The sequence below is a fragment of the Eutrigla gurnardus genome (genome assembly GCF_963514095.1).
Source record: "Eutrigla gurnardus genome assembly, chromosome: 9".
Taxonomy (NCBI): domain Eukaryota; kingdom Metazoa; phylum Chordata; class Actinopteri; order Perciformes; family Triglidae; genus Eutrigla; species Eutrigla gurnardus.
In genome coordinates this window covers 9,205,224-9,224,578 of record NC_139923.1, presented here as the reverse complement: position 1 = coordinate 9,224,578, position 19,355 = coordinate 9,205,224, and the positions used below count along the sequence as shown (strand labels likewise).

Genomic DNA, 19,355 nt, shown 5'->3' with positions numbered 1-19,355 from the left:
TATTAAAAAAAAGTCTTTAACTAGATCTACCAAACCCCACTCACATATCTTTGTTAGTTAAATATGGCATTGATCTTCTTTCCTTTCCTGCAGCTGGAGATGGAGAAGCTGCAGCTGCAGAGTTTGGAGCAGGAGCACCGCAAGCTGACGGCGCAGCTGAAGGACGAGCGCGAGAAGAACAAGCACATCGTCATGATGCTGGTGCGCGAGTGCAAGCAGCTCGCCACGCGCGTGGTGGAGGAATCGCAGCGCTTCGACGAGCTCCAGGCCCGTCTGGACGAGGAGGGCCGCACCGCCGGCCGGCTGCAGGACGAGCTGGGCGGCGAGCGGCAGCGCAGCCAGCAGATGGAGGCCAAGATGGAGAAGCAGCTGTCGGAGTTCGACACGGAGCGGGAGCAGCTGCGCGCCAGGCTGGGCCGCGAGGAGGTCGAGAGCCAGAGTCTACGGCAGCAGGTGGAGCAGCTCAGGACTGAACGGGGCGACGAGAAGGACAAGGATGCTGCCGCCACCGCTGCCAGAGCAGAACACGCCGCCGCCAGGCCGCCGCCCAAACCTAAAGCCCTGACGTCTGTTTCCGTAGCCACGGAGCCCATCAGCTCTCGGACAGCGTCTTGCCAAACGGACCTCCCCCCCACCGAATTGGAGGGTCCCAAGAAGAACCCCCTCACTATCCCGGTCAAACCAACCCCCGCCAACTATGTGGGCCTGAGTCTGCCAAAGACCAGCGGGCGGGGGATCGTCCACAGCAACTCGGGAGGTCTGGTACAGACGGAGAACGGCTCGGAGGGCCAAGCCCCCCACGGCGTTCCCAGCGGGGTCAGCCCCCGCGTCCAGGCGGCCCGCTACAAGTTCCAGGAACAGGACCAAAACGGCACGGCGTCCCAGAGTCCTCCGGCCCGCGACCTCTCTCCCACCAACCGTGACAACTTTGCCGCCAAGCAGCAAGCACGCCACACCGTCACGCAGGTCCTCTCGCGCTTCACCAGCCCCCCGGCAGGAGGTAGTGGACCCCTGCGTCCGGTCCTGCCCCACTCCGCCTCAGAGGGGGGCCCGTTTCCAGGCCGCCTGAGCCATCCCATCGGCCTCAAGTCGCCCACGGTGGCAAGGATCGACCGGGGGAACCCTCCCCCTATCCCTCCCAAAAAGCCAGGGCTGTCCCAGACCCCCTCTCCTCCTCATCCACCCATCAAGGGGGTGGGGGACAGCGGCCGCTCCCCTGGGGCTGGGCTCAAACCAGCCACGCCCCAGCTACCGCCCAAACCCGCACTGGAACTGGTCCCAGCCCTGACCGCCTCTCAGGTGGGTTCCTGTCCCTCCTCCCGCTCCCCGGGGCCCGGTCGGGGCCCTCAGCGCCAGCCGGCAGCAGCATGTGCAGAGTGCCCCGCCGTCATCAGCCCCGCCGCCACTGTCAGTAGCCCCTCCTCCATAACCCCCCCCTCCACCTCCTCCTCCATTAGTGCTTCATCCTCCCGTAGCCCCCGAGCCCCAGCAGGCAGCCCCCTGGCAACAGCATCAGGTAAAGGGGCTCCTCCGTGCTCCATCACCCTCCAGTTCTGCCTCTTCTCTTCCACTGTCTTTCTACGGTGATTAGCGTAGCGTAGCCTAGCAGGCAAACTGGCCTCACCACAGGAATGCAAAGGCACATGGGTAAATTCAGTTTACTCCCTCAACCCTCTCTCTCCTGTCTCCTCTTCTGCCCTGAATGTGCTCTCCCTCTGGGCGTCTCCCACGTTAGCCCCGTCGCTATCAACGTGGCGCTAACGCATTCTCAGAGAGTTAGAGGTTAGCCGTTAGCAGAACTGCGTCTCTCTCCCGTGTGGTCGGATTAACGTTAGGCCTTCCCACCGGTAACCCCCCTGTCCTCTCTGAAGCTGATGCCAGAGGCTGCTCTCTCCTTCTCCTCCTCCCCCCTCCGTCCACCCCCCCCCCCCCCCCCATCCTCCAGTTAGCATGCCATCACCACCCCTCCACTTCCTGCACCCTTTCCTGTTTCAGCTTCCAAACTGTGTCGTAGTTTGATATAAATGTAAGCTTTTTTTATTTACCTCGCCATGTGCTGCACTTGATTGTCCTTTTGTAGAATGTTTAAATATGAATTCCAGTTTATTACAACTTTGACCATCATTTCACCTGTGATAATAGCTCACTGTGATCTCCCACAAGTCAGCTGGTCGGTTCCTGAGATCAGTCAGGTGGGGAAAGAAACACGATCGGTCTGACGGTCGGACAGAGGGATTTACGGGATATTTAGCTGATGCTAACTCAATTAGCTGGATTAGGTATCCGTGACAATGGGTCGAGTTTCAGGTCGAGCTTTATGTTGTACACGTGGGTCAGCCTCCGGCTTCTTAATTAAACGCTGGTATCAGATCAGTGCTGGTTCAAAGCCCAGGTGTCGGTATCAGGACTGGGAAAAGTCCCTCCATCCATCCCAGTTCATCTAACTGGTTAATCTAAACCCACTAACTTGTAGCAGCAGTGTCACCACCTACATCTAGAATGATGTTGCATTCGTGGCCTCGGAAAGTTCAATCAATATTTGTGAACCGGAGCTACTCTCTCTCTCTCTGAAAGCCAGAAACCAGAGAAGTAAGTCTCCTACTTCTGATGTCATCATGTAGAAAGGGTGGAGCTGCTCCATAGATAATGAATGGGAGACCGATTGTGTTTTCTCTTCATATCCAAATGAGCTTCATTCTGTTGTGTCGAGAAAACAGATACCAGAACATTCAGCTTGGTGCTCTCAATGTCATCAACATCTTCAATTCATGGCCACACCTTAATAACATTAACATACTTAATTTAATCGTACATTTTTGTTTTTGCGCTGTAGTTTGAGTATTTGGGAGCAAGTCTTGGATCGTAGGAATAATGTGCAAATGTTTAAAAAGAGCACATCAATCCCCTTTAATACGACGGCTGGGACCGAGTTGTAATGAACTGGGAAATGTGCATTTTTGAAAGTTGAGTTGTTTTGCATGCAGATGTGTCCCGATGTGACAAACATATAGTTCTGTGTGTTTAGTCACGCAGTCTAAATGTGCTTTGAATGAAAGAGTCATTAGTAATGTCTTCATCATGGCTCCTCTGATGTTTGCTGTCCTTCGATTGCTTTTGTCTGACTGGTGCAGAATCTCACCGTCAGCATCCAGATGTGTTTTTGTGGTTTTTATTTCCCATCCACACCAGCAGCATAATGACGGACAGGAAGAACGGCTGCTGTTATCTACGTCCTCGAGATCTTCTGCTGCTTTTTATTTCATTCTCCATTAATACTCCATTCTGCCTTTTTCTCACATTTAACCTCAACATCCACATGAACCCTGTTCATGCGTAGCATCTCTAGCCGTTAGCATGTTAGACGTTTTAGCAAAGTCATTGGTTTTGGTAATTAGGTCTTTTTTTCTGCTCTTCACTTCATCTGTTTGTCTGTTTTGTTGTTTCTTATCATGTAAAAATGAATGCTGTGTAATTGCAATGTTCTCCTACGATGTAATATGTTTCCATGTGTCTGTGTCGTGGGCGAATGATTGTAATGAGAGATGAAAGCTCCGCCGCCTCGCTGTTAATCTGACGTGATGACAGAATCTCGTGTCCCGGCTGCAGAGTGCCACACGTTGATTAAATTAATAACCACGATTCATCAGAGGGATCCTGTGTCGTGAGAGGGCTCGGAAATACCAATTTGCATAATCCCAAATTAAAGAATATGTAGAGAGTGAATACAAACATGATTTATCGGATTACCTCGCTGGATGCTGGAAGACGGTTAGCATCAGCGCTGGTCAGACGTCCACATAAAAGGTGGAGAATTTAACTTTTTTTTTAACTCATCTACACGCTCGTGTTGTTCGGCAAAATATGTATTTTATTTTTTATTCTAGTGCTGATCCCAAACACATGAATTTCACAGAAATGTGTTCACAATAATGGCATACATCCTGTTTAGTAATCGGCCATAAAAATCATGGAATTATGAGTTTGAATTTTAAGGTCAATCAAGGCAGAATTTTATTTCAATTAAACGGCAAACGCAGTGATGCAGTGTGAAAAAGAATTCAACATTTAAAGGGTATTTACGGAGGAAATTAGTAGTTTAAAGAGGTTTAATAAGAAAGTAGAAGGAGATTATCTTTGAAGCAGCAGATCTGAAGTGAGAGATAATCTCGTGGCGCTTCAACCTCAGTGTTGCTGGATGATTTCCAGACTGAACAAAACCTCAGCATGTCACTTTACCTGTCTGGATGGTTTTTCCCACAATCCCCCTGTAATCCTTCAGATATGTTCATATTAACACAACTAGCCACCACATGGGATTTTAAAAGCTTCGGGCTGTGGTCGGCATCTTTCAGAGGTTTGATGTTTGATTTCTGTGACTAAGTGAATGAAGTGTCTCGCTTCGTTAGCGAAGACGTTAACACGCTGTTCTACGTGACGAGCTGATGTTGCACATAGCCTAGCTATCCTGCTGCCCTTCAAAATAAAAGGTCCATCTTTTCCAGTTTGCTAACTGTTTTGAGATTCTGACAATTTTATACTCCATGCAGTACATGCTTCATCATCTTGTACCAGCTATTAATGTAAGCCATATTATATTGAAGATATTTGGTTTGTGACTTTTTTTCTTTCCCTGCGATCAGAATTCGATGTTTTCACATACAAGAAATTTTCTTTGGTGCAGAAATTGAAATAAATGAATGTGTTGCAAAAATAAAAGAAACATAGAGAGATAGAATAGAAGGATATACTAAAATAATAAATGAATAAGTCTAAATACATTATACAATACAATGTACAAGAAAAATACGTAAATTTAATTATTGTTATATTGTTCACTTTAATAAACACAAATATGTACATTAAACAAAGAAATATATGCAAACAAATAAATAAGTAATAAAATGTAGAATAGAAGAAAAATACAATAATAATACGAAAAAATCAATGGGATGTGTGTGTGTGTCTGTGTGTGTGTGTCTGTGTGTGTGTGTTGTGTGTAGAAGGAAGGAGCTGAAGTGTGCTCTCCACCTCTTTTCCCCGTTGCTCTCCTGTGCTTGTGTCCCTTTGCTCAGCACTTCTGAAAGCCTCCTCTTCCTCGTCTAACCTGTCCTGCCCCCCCCCCCCCCCCCCCCCCTGCAGGCTGGTGTCCCTCCGTAGTCTCCTCTCTCAGCGGCGGAGGGCCTGCTGCCCTGGACGGCGGGCGCCCCCTCTTCCCCCAAGCTGCTTCCCAGGGAAATGTCACTTTATTGTCAATGCTGCTTAACCAACCAGACCCGACCACTATCACCCCCACCTCTACCACCACCACCACCCCCACCATCGCCATGGACAACAAGCTTGATCATCATGACCAAGACCACCACCTCTACCACAACCACAACCAAACTTCTGCCTTGTTTGCTGCTGCTCAGAATGGACACACAGGTAACGCACATTTCATCATCACACATCAACATTCAGCCGGTCAAATTAAGTGAGTAATGTAATGTCTGTAGTCTGTAGTATGTCTGTAGTCTGTAGTATGTAGAGTCTTTAGTTTATGTCCTGTGACATAATCCACTGTGAAATGAAACGCTCGAGTGGTGCAAAGTTGGAGGCGATTTATTGATTTATTATATTAAACCTGTCCCGTCCGACAATTCAGGCAAATAGTATGAAAATGCTACATGCTTTGTTGTGTTGTATGGATTTTGCTCTGCAATGGAGGAGTCTAAATTACTTCTCCTGTTGCATACTTCAAACTTTATTTATTGTATTTATTATTGTGTGAGGCAACCGGACCGGTCAAGGAGGGTAAAGTGAAGAGAGAAAGGGATTGTGGGGACCAGAGAGGAAAGAAAAACAAAAACAGCGATGACAGCAATCACAACAACAAGGAAAACATTAAATATGTCTGCAGAACCAACACCAGTAGATAGCTTCAGCTGTGGGAGCAAATAACCAAACACACAAAAACAGCACAAAAATATACAGTACACACATACTGTATATACATACAAATATACTATATACACATACTGATCAATCACCACTCATCCTGATCAGGGTCATCGGGGATGTTGAGCTGCACCGATGTGTCGATGTCAAAGTGCAGGTGGAATTGAATCCTGATCTGTGGTTTTGGTCAGCGGTCGGCTGGATGATTGATTTTGAAGAGCCTTCAGGGAACGGCTTGTATTGATTGGTACTGATTGATTATAGAGAGGGTGATACAGTAAAATACAAACAAAAGGTTTCACACAGGATAGATTTATTTGAGCTTATATTGCTTATACAAATACAATATATGCATTTTCTTCCTTCTTATTGCACATGAAAGGAAAACATAAAAGGAAACATTCAATAAGTATATATATCTGCTCGTGTAGATACTAGTTATCACATTCGCCAGGAGATAATGAGATCTGTCTTGTGTGTGAGTGAGTGCATCTCTGTGTCTGTCCATGGCTAATCTCACATACTGCTGCACCAATCACAAACAAAACATAATTTTTTTTGGGCACAAAACATTTCTTGGGTGCTTGCTTGTGGCTGCATGCTGAAGGATCTTCTCGTGGTTGACTCACACTTCCTTAAAGGTGCTATAGGTTGGTTTCACGTGACGTCACAGTGCTGCATCGCGAACGCGCTAAATCCAGATGGATGGCAGGAAGTGAAGTCTGCCCATAGAACTGCCATGTGAAAAAGTCAAGATGCCCATGTTTTGTGTAGTTTACGGCTGCTCCAATCGTTCTACCCGTGAAAAGGAAACATTTTTTTAGAGTACCAAAGGTTGTCATCCATAAAGGTGAGAATTGTAAAAAGCTCACAGAACAACACCGTAAAAAGTGGATTTTAAACCTACGTCTGCGGGTCTGAGAGTCGTTTTACTATCAATCGGGAACGCTTGCGTTCTCCGCTGCTGGGGCAGTCGCAGGCACCAGTTGCCTTCGTCCCCCTAAGTTCAGACTTAGGGATGCCCGGTGCGGTGCTTGGGCCCGTCTCGGGCTCGCCTGCCTCTCCGTTCGGGGTTACGCGTATGCAAGTCCGACAGTGCCGCTCTAGCGGGGGAAACTAGGGCAGCGTCGACGGTCGGGGTTCGGCGGGTCGCGTTGGTGGACCCTCCTCCTCCGCCTCGGGGTACCCGATGCCTCAGTCCGTGAACCTCCCCCCACCGGGAGCCACGTCCCTCGCTCCAGAAAACTCACTCATCTTCATGAGGTACGGGTCACGCCCAACATATTTACTAACTAATTGTTTGTATCGTATTCTAGAAACTGGCTCTAAATCCCTACAATACGGACTCTCTGGAACGGTTTCCTCCATAGACGTAGTCGGCATTTTTACTTCCGGACAGCCATTTGGAAATCATGTCATCACAATCACGTGACTGAAACCAAGCTATTGACAACGACATCCAGCCACTAGATGTCGCACTCGCACGCCCCCATCATCTGTTGCTCGAAGCGCATGCGCCCTCAATGGGTTGCCAGTTCGTTGCACAACCTGCGTTTTCATGGTCGTGTGGAGTGACACTCAGACAGACTCAGTCATGTCAAGTGATGAATCTTTCGTGGTATGAATTCATTTTGCAACATGTAGCTATACATTTGGCTCCTCCTTCTGTCACTTAAGACTGTTACCAAAATGCCGCCCAGTAGTGTGACAACCCCAAAGACTCTTGACCCCTGATACCAACGTCGTTATTCTATTGGCTCACAAGCCTCGCTAGAAGCAGCGTCACACATCCACACAGAGGTAAAGAAAACATTAATTTTGGACCGGTCAACTTTTTTTATTAAATGATAATTCACAATCAAAACTCAAAGTCATACTTTGATTCTGCACCTTTCTAAAAGCTCTGTGGATGTATTATTATTTTTTAATTATTAGTTTATTTGATAGTGCCGTTGATTGAATCCTGACTCAGTGGGGGGGGGAACAGTTGGCTCACTTTTATTGTTTTGGATGGTGTTTTGGCTAACAGCTAATGGAGCTACACACACAGCTGCTTGCATCTTTTTATTAGGCAGCAGCCTCACATCTACATGCCCATTGTCGAAGAAATAGACTTGAAGTGGCAGTTAGTAAATCGGCGCCTGCATGGAGCCGCTAGATTACAATAATGGTGCATCTATTGTGTGAGACGTGTGAGTGAAAACACATCTAATCCCTTTTCAGTCCAGATGGGGGTCGCCAGCCGACTGTGGGTTGTTTTATTTATCAAACATTACAGCAGCGGCTGTTGCAGACACAGCTGGTCTTTACTGAGAGTTTCTAGATGAATAAAACCTTGTTTCTCTCTGTTAACGTTCCAAATAATAATGAGTTTCCTTCACGGTTGTGTTTACAACCTGAAGACAATCTTTCTAGTATCATTTGCTTCAGATATGTGCATTTCCACAAACACACAGTTCTCCTGGAGGACTTAAATGATGCGTGATATTCTTTTAGATTGTTCTTTAACTCTGATAGAGGAGAAGAGACTGGACACAATACGCCTCCACAAAGGAGATTTCTCTCTTTTAGTCGTTTAGTTACTGACTCTTTTCCAGATTTAGGGTTAAATATCTTGTGAGACATCAAACCTCCGTGTCGTCTGCTTTCTAACCCAACTAATAACCCCGGCTGATAGCTTCTGCAGAAACACGGTCTGAGATCGTCGTTTCAGCGAAATGAAACATGATGTTGAGCGTCTGTTGGCCTTTAGTGGGAAGACAATTAGATGCTAATGTTCAGTTTGGTGTTGCTTTGAATAAAAGATGTTGCAGTTTGACTTGCAGTGCATACTTTAGTGGAGAAACTAATAATATGATTTATGTGGCGTTAGGAAGAAGATACCCACAATGCACTGGTATTATAAAGAGGCATATTTGTTACGGGAAAGGAAGCAACTGGACAGTGTATAACTGTTTTTTTATTTTTTTTATTGTATCATTGGAACGTATTTACCATAATGAATTACCTTTATTCAACAAATATTAGACCAAAGTGGCTCCGCAGTGTGTCATCATGTCACTGTATTGTGCATTTAAAGAGGGAAAAGTGTGTAAGTTGTAAAATACGCCCAGAACTGAAACTTTCGTAAGTCAAAAGTGTGGGATCGCAGCACATGGAATATAAAGATTGGAAGCTGGGTGCTGAACCGTGTCGGGTCAGGGCTGTAACCTCCATGTTTGACACACATCAACACATGCAGTCACACACACACAGGATAATGAATGCATGTAGACTAATTTACACTGCAGGTCCATCAGGATCCGGTTCCCTGCTGATGTTTAGAAACACTGTCAGTCGAGGAGCGCTGATCCAGGAATATGACTAATGCCGTACTGAGGGATTATGGGTAGATCACAGGGAGAGGAAACACACAGACTTTAAATTTCTCCCATCAACATTCACAGAAATGAGTTTTCCTGCCCGTCTGATCCCCCTTTACGTCTCTTCCTTCCAAATGGACAGACTCAACCTGTCAAACCGAACGTAGCCGTCGAGCTTCGATGTGAGAACTCGTTTAAAGTTCTGACGATAAAGAACAACAGGAACATGAAACATACGTTGATGCGCAGCAGGAAGCCGAGAAACAGACGGGCCAATGTTCATAAGGAGCAGTTTGAGAATGAAGTCTTACATTTACATTCTGTTCAGGTCCATCGTACCTGACATTTCATTCCTGTCATTTTGAAAAGCATTTTTTTCTGTTAATTCCTGGTGTCGTTCCAACGTGTTGGCACCAAATGCAAAGCTAATTTTTGCATCCAAATTTGAAGCAAAGATGGAAAATATTTCCACTCGAGTAAGAAATTCAGGGGACGCTGTGATGCAAAAACCAATCAGTGTTGAGGTTCTCGTCCTCCATCTGCATTCATATTACTATTTAGTTATAAATAGGTAGTGTACTACTGTACGATTAAACACAAAGATGAAAGACCACATCTCAAGTCATATTAGAAAATGAAGACATTGAATGCCAAGACACTTATTGTTGATTTATCTGTGTGATAAATGATAAAATGATTGTACGTTGTTCTCTCTGAAGGCGACAACATAACCACGTTTGTGTCTCCGTCAGAGTGTGTGACGCTGCTGCTGTCTTCGGGATCGCCTGCTGACGTCTTAGATGAAGATGGATTCACACCTTTACACGTAGCCGCCGCCCACGGCCACAGCAGGTGAGCTCCTATTGGTTCTTCCTCTGGAACCAAAACTGAAAGCTGAATTTATGAATCAATGTAGCTCTAGCATGCGATGCATGTGACAAAAGAAATATGTTCGCTGATAATGTATGTTCCACAGCAACCTGCCCTCCATAGCAACCGTCTCTATATGTGGGGTTGTCATTCCCCCGCTTCACAGCCCTTCGCTGCGATATAATAAGACACTTCCTGTCCTCAGCTACACCGTGTTTACGTATATGAATCTGTAAGTCGCTGTAAAAGCTTGAAAATGCACCCTGAGATGCTTGAAAGTGTCATCATTATGTTTCTGTCACATTGGGAGAAATGTCCCTCCAGGGCTTTCTGTCATAAATCTCCTGAGGTTTAGGCAACAAACGGACTTGTTGAAGGAAAAGGTCCTGTTTTGGGTTAAAATGAAGCCTCCCTGGCAGGAAGTCCTGCAGGAAGATGTTCTCCTGTGTCAGCGTTTACACCGTTCCTTTAAATGACAGCAGTTGTTGGCGGTTCTGCTGTTGTCCCAGTGTTTTCACGATGACTCGTGGCACATAGTTTAGGGGAGCAATAGAAATGGTAACCACGGTAACAGTGTTGGGTTTTGGGGGGCCAGCGTGTCTGCTGGGTACCCGATCAGGGTCAGCTGGTGGCTTTGTGGCACTTAGTCCGCTCGGTCCACTTCAGGTGTGTGTGTGTGTGTGTGTGTGTGTGTGTGTGTGTGTGTGTGTGTGTGTGTGTGTGTGTGTGTGTGTGTGTGTGTGTGTGTGTGTGTGTGTGTGTGTGTGTGTGTGTGTGTGTGTGTGTGTGTGTGTGTGTGTGTGTGTGTGTGTGTGTGTGTGATGCCCAGGACCAGCTGGGGAATGTGCAATGTTGTAATATCTGATCACCTTGTTATTTATAGAGCGGGGATGTCCAGAAGGCACACACACAGTTTATTTTTTATGAATTTTTATGATAACTTTTTTCAGTGGTTGTGAGTCAGCGTAAACATATCAACATTACATTAAAGCATAAAATATACTGTATGTACCAAACTAGTACAACTTCATTATAAAATATAAAATATAAACATAGCATAACATAGCATCCTTAGCAAAGGACAAAGTGTTATTATATGGTATCTATGTTGCAGGTATCATATTTAATGTGTTTCTTAGCCTGAACTTTACAATAGATTTTTCTTTTTTTTATTCCAAAGATAATATTGATATCTAAGAATGCTATAAAGTTGATCACAGCACTATTTATGAGTTGAGAGAACAAATTGACATTATGGGATGGATGAACTATTATAAGACACCAATGATCATTATAATGATAATACAACAATTTTTGGTGTACATTTTCACATCCACAACATGTGCAGTAATAATGTTTATTATGGCCATGAATGATGAAACATTATCGGTGTAAACAACTCGCACCTGTGTTTGGTGCACATGCGTGTACAGCAGAGACTCAGCACATACATTAGACAGATCTATTAAGCCCCTCCTCCATATCTGTGTACGTTTCTGTTGGTCATCATGCTTCTCGCCTGCTTGCAGCTGCGTGGAGGTGCTGCTGTCTGCAGGAGCTGCTGTGGACTCGGAGGCGGCGGGGGGGCGGACCGCCCTTTTCCTCGCCTGCCAGGCAGGAAGGCTTGACTGTGTTCGGCTGCTGCTGATCGCCGGGGCCGACCGCTCGCTCACCACCGCGGTGAGTCTGCATCTACACACATCTACACACACATCTACGTACATCTACACACACATCTACACACATCTACACACATCTACACACATCTACACACATCTACACACATCTACACTCATCTACACACATCTACACACATCGACGTACATCTGTGTATAAATATACAGTGTGTATATATATATATATATATATATGGGCTTCCTGTGTCTCCATGGTAACCATAGGGGCCTGTTAGTTTCCATGGAAGTTTGTGATGAGACCCTATATTCAGTTAATGTAACGACTCTTGTTTTATATAAAAGTGTTTCTCTAACTTTTGCGTTATGCTTTAAAAATGGAAATTCTGGCTGGTTTGAGTAGAATCCTATTATTATAGGTATTATGTTCACACAAAACAAAATATTTAAATATGTTGATTCTTCAAAAATAATTGTCATACTAATGGATAATGTAAATGAATCTTGTGTGAGCCTGTATGTGACATTAGAGGACAGATCTTCACCTTATTTGCCTTTTAATCAGGACGATATGAACATAATTTAATATCATCGTACTTTTGAGCAAATACCTATATCGTTGTTAAAACCATGTTGTAGGGTTAAACCATTATTGCTCTTACAAAATATAGATTTGTATAATCATCAGTAATGTGGATATAATGAATAAATGGGTAAATAATAAAAGAACAGTCTGTTTCACTTTATTGTAAGCTTTAAAACCAGGAAAAGCAACACTTGGTCCATATTGTAATACGACACTGTCCATAATGTGAGATGTTATCTTGTATTACCATATAATACTGATATCTTGCCCAGCCCTACTTGTAATCAGATAACTGTGACATTCTTCCCAGAAAGGCAGCAGAAAAAGCAAAATAACATTAGTTATTATCTCTTTGTCCAGTGATGCTAAAGCTTCTATCATTTGTCCCCTCACGTCTCTGCAGGACGGCTGTACGGCTCTCCACGCCACCGTGCGCTCCGGACACGTGGACGTGCTGCGTCTCCTCCTCTGCCACCTGAGTCGGGGTGACCCCGCCGTGACCTCTGGGTCCCCCGCCCCCCCGCCACTGCCTGCCACCCTGCTTAACAAGGCCAACAGCGACGGCTGGACGGCTGCACACATGGCCGCCGCGCTAGGCCTCAAGGTGAGACGGAGCCGCCGAAATAACATGCTCACGATACATTAACTTGACGTTAGCTCGTTGTTTTGACCTTAATTACTCTGTGGTCTGATCATCCTGCTGGACTGACCAAAAGGAGCGAAACCTGACTCTAAATGAATGCTAATGATGCGCCGTTTAAACCCGAAATTAGTGAACATGTTTAGTGATAACTATGAAGTGATGATGAATCTGGCTCTATTTGACAACACTGTCCCTAGTGGCCAAAACGGGCTTTGCAGCTTTAATCTGAAGTTTTAGCTGTGAGTTTATTTAACGGGGCAGGTCCCATCGTTCTCCACGGCGGCGGGACGATGGGACAGCCGACCTTGCAGCTCCGGCGCCGGCTCGACTCAAACAGACGAGACGACACCGACTAGATGCTGAGAGTCTGACTGGAATATAAATGTAGGCCGCTGCTACTGTTCACATAACCCTAACCCTCCGACATGGTCTGTGTGTGTGTGTGTGTGTGTGTGTGTGTGTGTGTGTGTGTGTGTGTGTGTGTGTGTGTGTGTGTGTGTGTGTGTGTGTGTGTGTAGGAGTGTCTGGAGGTGCTCTGCAGCCACAGTGAACAGGACATCGAGAGGAGGGACACGTGTAACCGCACTATTCATGACGTGGCAACTGATGACTGCAAAGATCTACTTGAAAACCTCTGTGAGTCTGTCTCTGTGTGTGTGTGTGTGTGTGTGTGTGCGTGTGTGCGTGTGTGCGTGTGATTTTGAGAGAAGAAAATTGGAATTTTATTTTATTTATTTATTTATTTATTTATTTATTTATTTATTTATTTATTTTATTTTTTTGATCAAACAGCCCTAGTGTCCGGGTGTTATGCCTGAAAGAATGAAGAATGAATTCTGCTTCTTAGCCTCTTGGGTTTATTTGATCATTTATGGTTCTAATTTGTTGCAATATGGCAATGATGACATGCTGAATATAGTGGTTGGAGATCCACAGTTTGAGTTATCAAAGAATCTAGGTTCAGGTTTATTGCTAAGTTATGAACCGTACAATATATATAAACAATATGACCGGCGACGTGATGTAAAAGGGTAAAAAATAAATAAAATGTAATAGTTTATAGAATAAATAAATAAATTACTTGTTGTATGTATTCAGGCACCAAATAATGTGCCCTTCACTGCCTGAGAGGACTTCAGGGACACACTAGTTTAGTAGCAGTCTCCACTGCAGGGAGATTATATGTGTGAAAATAAATGGAGGAAAATGTCTTTTAAACTCAGTTATTTCCAAATGTATAACTTTACAATGTGTTATTGGTACACTTGATATTCGGAGAACCAGAGTTATCAACATAACCTAAACTGCCACGCACTCGCTAGCAGTAATATTAAGAAAACACACACGTTAACAGGAAGTAAACCTGCTTTACAGCTGCAGCAGCACAAACATCTAGAGACAAAATTCCACACTAAACCTCTCCGTCCTGTCCCCCAGTCTTGTACCGGGTCCTGGTGTGTCTCCGGTGTCCGGGCGGAGGAGGATCCGGCTTCATGTGTCCCCTGGAGGCCCTGGAGGAGGAGGCGAGGGGCGTTGCCGGCAGCCGAGCGGTGCTGGGCAGAGTGTCGGTGGACCGGTCGACCCGCTGGTGTCAGCTGGGCGCCGCCCTCCGCTGCGCCTTGGCCTCCTTCCTGCAGACGGTCTGTGGGGACCCGGGGACGGCGAGGGAGGCGGGGAAGCGGCCGCCGCTGGGCCTCGGTCCCGCCAGCATCGCCTCCGTCCTCATAGGTGGGGTTTCTTTTCTCTCGTTTCCTCCTCTTTCATCCTTTCTCCTCTTCCTCATACAACACCGCCTTCTGATGAGCCTCGCCACCTTTTTGCTTCCCTCCTCGTTTACCTCGCTGCCGTCAGCGACACAAGAACACACACACAGTGTCTTTGTGCCTCCAGAGGCTTCGGTTGTCATAAAGTGAGCGTGTAGTGATGCAATAAGTCAGAGCCGTTATGAAATCTGGTTTCCTTCTTTGTTGGACATCGCAGACCGGGTGCAGGCGCCGTCCTCTGATTGGTTGTTGTGCTTTTAGTCTGGAAAGATTCATTTAGTAGATTAGTTATTTTTTCATGTTGAATGACTAAATACACATCTTTGGTAAACACAAGATTCAAACTGGTGCTTTTATGTGAATCTTTGTGGAGAATCTCGGTTTTATAGATCGGTCGATTAAATCAACTAATCGATTCAATCAGAGATCTTCAGCAGGATCCGGGATCCTTCAGGGGTCCAGAGTGTTACTGCAGGGGCTCCCAAAAATGATTTGATCACAAACTTTTTTTATTCCAAAAATGTTAATGATAAATAGACATTAATATGAATACAGCCTATTCCACGCAGATATAAAACTCCCTATTTGTTTAATCCTTGATGTAGAAATATGTGATGTACCAATATAGAATTAAAATATGTTCTATAATATATTAATCTGTCAACAATTATTATTTTAATGGTTTACCATTGTATACAAATGTCATTACAAAGGACATCCATACATGGCACGACATGCTTACACATTATTATTGGCCCGGTTTAATATGCAACACACAAAAATAATAATAAGCAACATAATTTTATACCATATGTAATAGGGGACCTCTGGATTAAATCAACTAATTGATGAGCCCACCTCCTCGTGTTTTAACAGTTTAATCTAAAGTCTCCGGCTGGAATGTGAGATCGTATTTGTTTGGCCGATGGGCGGAGCTTCACACATCTTCCTGTCACTCCCTCGTTTGGATGAATAATTAACGTGTTGGAGCGAACGGTGGTTCTGGTGATCGAGTGTCATCAGTGTGAGGTCGGTTCCCGTCTCTACCGGTTTAGGGTTACGTGTGTGTGTGTGTGTGTGTGTGTGTGTGTGTGTGTGTGTGTGTGTGTGTGTGTGTGTGTGTGTGTGTGTGTGTGTGTGTGTGTGTGTGTGTGGGTGTGTGTGTGTGTGTGTGTGTGTGTGTGTGTGTGTGTGTGAGATGCAGTAGCGTCGTGTCTGAGAGCCGGACTGGTTTAAAAAAGGAAATCTATGTCCTCCCTCTCTCCCCCTCTCTCTCTCCACCCCCCTCTCTCTCTTTCTATCTCTCTGCCTCTGTCTGTCCTAGTTGTCACGCCTCCATATCAGGTTCACACACATGTGTGTGTGTGTGTGTGTTTCTTTTTGGGTTGATGATGAAAGAAAGCGCTCGCAGAGGAGGGATGCATAATGGATGAGAGGGGGGGAGAGGGGGGGGGGGTAAGGTGCCAATTTAGGGGGAAACGTCTGTCTTGTGTGTCAACAGGGATCAAACTCCCGACATCAAGACCCTCTTTGGTGTCTGGCTTCCTGTCTGCACGCCTGTCTCGTCTGCATATATGTTTCTCATTCCTCATCTCCCGCCGTCTGTTTGATTCCTGCGGTTTGGTGGAGACACCTTCACCGTACACTAACACCCGAAGTCCATCAGTCAGTCAGACAGTCAGTCAGACAGACAGACAGTCAGTCAGTCAGACAGTCAGTCAGACAGACAGACAGTCAGTCAGTCAGACAGTCAGTCAGACAGACAGACAGTCAGTCAGTCCATCAGTCAGTCAGACAGTCAGTCAGTCAGACAGTCAGTCAGTCCATCAGTCAGTCCATCAGTCAGACAATCAGTCAGATAGACAATCAGTTAGACAATCAGTTAGACAATCAGTCCATCAGTCAGACAATCAGTCAGTCACATTGGAAGAAAACCAACCAGCGAGTTTCATTAATAGATTGAATTTAGTAGAAAACTCCTTAATTTGAGGGCTTGTTTGGATAACTCGGGTTGTATGAGCTTCTTCCAGACCGGAGCAAAGAGCGGTCGGCCAGCGGGTCTGAAGGGTTTTTTCTGTAAGACGAGAAAAAAAAAAGCATTTGACATTTTAATTGTTAAACTCTGTCATCCCGGGAGAGAAGCCGTCCTGCTGTTTCTACTGTTTCAGGAAGAAGGAGAATATTCTGTGTAGTAATGTTGCATCTCTTTCCTGCAGAAAAGTACATTCTGTGCTTTATGTTATAACGCTGCAGCACAAACGCTATACAGAACATGTGAATAAATGATTCATTTGGGTTCACATAACTTATGCATGCATCATATTTTATGCATAATATGGCCACTATTTTCTGTTTGTAAGTCAACATTCTTTTACATTTCATAGTATTTGTTATTATGTGTTTGTTTTGCACTGTCTGTGTAACTGTCCTAATGTGTGTGTGTCTGTGTAACTGTCCTAATGTGTGTGTGTGTGTGTCTCTCTGCTCTCCAGGAGACACCGAGTGGTTGCCAGATCAGGAGCTGCCTTCATCCCCCTGGGACCTGGTCAGAAAGCCTCTCAGCCAGTGCATCACCATCCGCCTCAAAGGTACAAACCTGGCAACCCCAGTCTGTCTGCGCTTTCTGAGCCAAAACCTGAATCAGAGCTGAGAACAAACGCCGTTTGGTGGATGAAGGGACCTTACAAATGAGTTTGGATGCGTTTGCAGCGTGGGCAGCGCTGTTCCAGGATCTGAGTCACACGGCCTGAAAGCCAGAACGTTGTTCAACAACCAGTATTTAATCAGCCAAAATCAGAATGAATAATTCATTTTATCTCGTAAATGTTTTGGATTGTCCAACAGTAAGTTGGAGCATAGAGCAGATCCGGCAGATCAGGCTCTACAACCAGCAGTGTGCTGCTCTTCCATTAAGTGCAACATGAGACTTGTGGTGGCACATCTCTGGCGTCCTCGTGGCTCTGACATGAGGACGTGATGCAGCAGGAAATGGGCTTCGGACTGCAACGTGTTCCTAAGCTCTAAACGGCACGACGGCACTTTGATGAAAACGTTACGCATCTAAACGTAAATCCTCTTGGTCTCTGAGGCCGTGACCAATAGAGAGTCCACCGGTTCCTCAGACGCCACGGTTAGAGATGAAGATGAGTCACAGCAGCAGACTGTCTCACTCTGCAGATATTACTGTCTGCTCTGCTGCTTGTTTTGCTGCCTCGCCTCCTTAAAATGCTCCATCTAGAGTGTTTCTCATCTCAGTGAGTCAGGGATAAAAAGAGAGCCTGGCACCATGAAGATGTGTCTGAGCAGCCAAACTCTGTCTCTCCATCAATCCACTTTCCCTTTTTCTGCCTATCGGCTTCTTTCTCCATCTCCTTCCTCTGTTTAATGGAGATGAATGGTGAGATGGATGGTGCGGTCCTGACTCAGAGGTCAGTATTGATCTGCCTGTCCGTTCGCCCACCGCCTCGATGCTGAGCCAGGAAACGTCCGACGCCTTGCATCCGCAGCCTTCAGCAGAATTATGTCTTATTACTGAACGCTATAACAGCTGTGACACATTGATCAAAAGTTTATTGAGATTTGATTAAGAGACACTGAGATAAAAAAAAGTAGAGTTCTGTTACCCACACCCATGAAATCTAAGAATATAAGATTAATTCCTAACAAGAAAATTTGTCCTTGAAAACTGACTGCAAATAACACAGCCTTTGAGTTTTGTCTCCATTTTCCCAAAAAATGTTGAAGAAAATAGAAACTAGGAAACTGCAGACTAGTAAAATGAAACATCAATAAATCAGTGAGGACACAGCTGATTGGATAAAGACAGTCGATTCAAAAACAATTTAGGAAAACTGAACAATTGCTGGTGTGTACTGTGCTTTTAAACTGTGAGAAAATGTTATTTAAATGTAAGTAGAGGTCCCCACGGGGGGAAGGTCTGGAATATCAGGGAATGTCTGGAATATCAGGGAATTTTAAAAAGTATTTTCCGGACAGGGAAAGTCAGCGGGTTTGATAATTTTTTGGGTCGAGTCCTGGAATATCAGGGAATTTATTTTGTAGCAAATTTGAGTTGCCATTTATCATAGTGTAATATGCACTGAGGCCTGTTGTTACCTTCATTATAGGTGATGGAGATTCTGCTTTTTAGTCGGTGAAAGTCAGGAAACAGTCTGAGAATCTGACTGTGTGGAGGTAATGGATGCATTGAGCAACTTTAAATGGCACCCTTGTATTATGCAATGTGGGTGAATCCCCCGATATCATCATCATCACATCTAATGTAGTGGAAGGTTTGAAGTGAGATCGTCAACAGAAGCAGATTAACCGCCGTCACAAACGGATGTTTGTGGAACGTCATTTAACAAAGCGAGCGTTCAGGAACGATGCTGTGAGAAGCTGTTTAATCCTGGAGGAGGATGAGGGAGTGTTTCTGATCTCCTCAGGAAGCAGATTGAATCGTCTCATTAAGAGCTGCTAATGAGCGACACTGACGCTCCTTCTGTTCAAATTAGTTCATTTTATTATCACAAAAAAACACCTGCTGTTGGACGGTACGGG

At 45.2% G+C, this 19,355-nt stretch overlaps 1 protein-coding gene across 2 annotated transcripts in view; it reads left to right on the top strand.

Moving 5' to 3' along the window:
* cttnbp2 (cortactin binding protein 2) overlaps positions 1-19,355 on the top strand; it is a 79,102-nt gene that overhangs the window by 50,250 nt on the left and 9,497 nt on the right. For both annotated transcript variants that reach the window (XM_084018117.1, XM_084018118.1), the window contains exons 4-11: positions 94-1,516; positions 5,140-5,424; positions 10,052-10,151; positions 11,699-11,849; positions 12,793-12,993; positions 13,551-13,668; positions 14,470-14,760; positions 17,288-17,383. In XM_084018117.1, the coding sequence (XP_083874243.1) occupies positions 94-1,516; positions 5,140-5,424; positions 10,052-10,151; positions 11,699-11,849; positions 12,793-12,993; positions 13,551-13,668; positions 14,470-14,760; positions 17,288-17,383 (2,665 nt within the window). The remainder of the gene's footprint in view (positions 1-93; positions 1,517-5,139; positions 5,425-10,051; positions 10,152-11,698; positions 11,850-12,792; positions 12,994-13,550; positions 13,669-14,469; positions 14,761-17,287; positions 17,384-19,355) is intronic.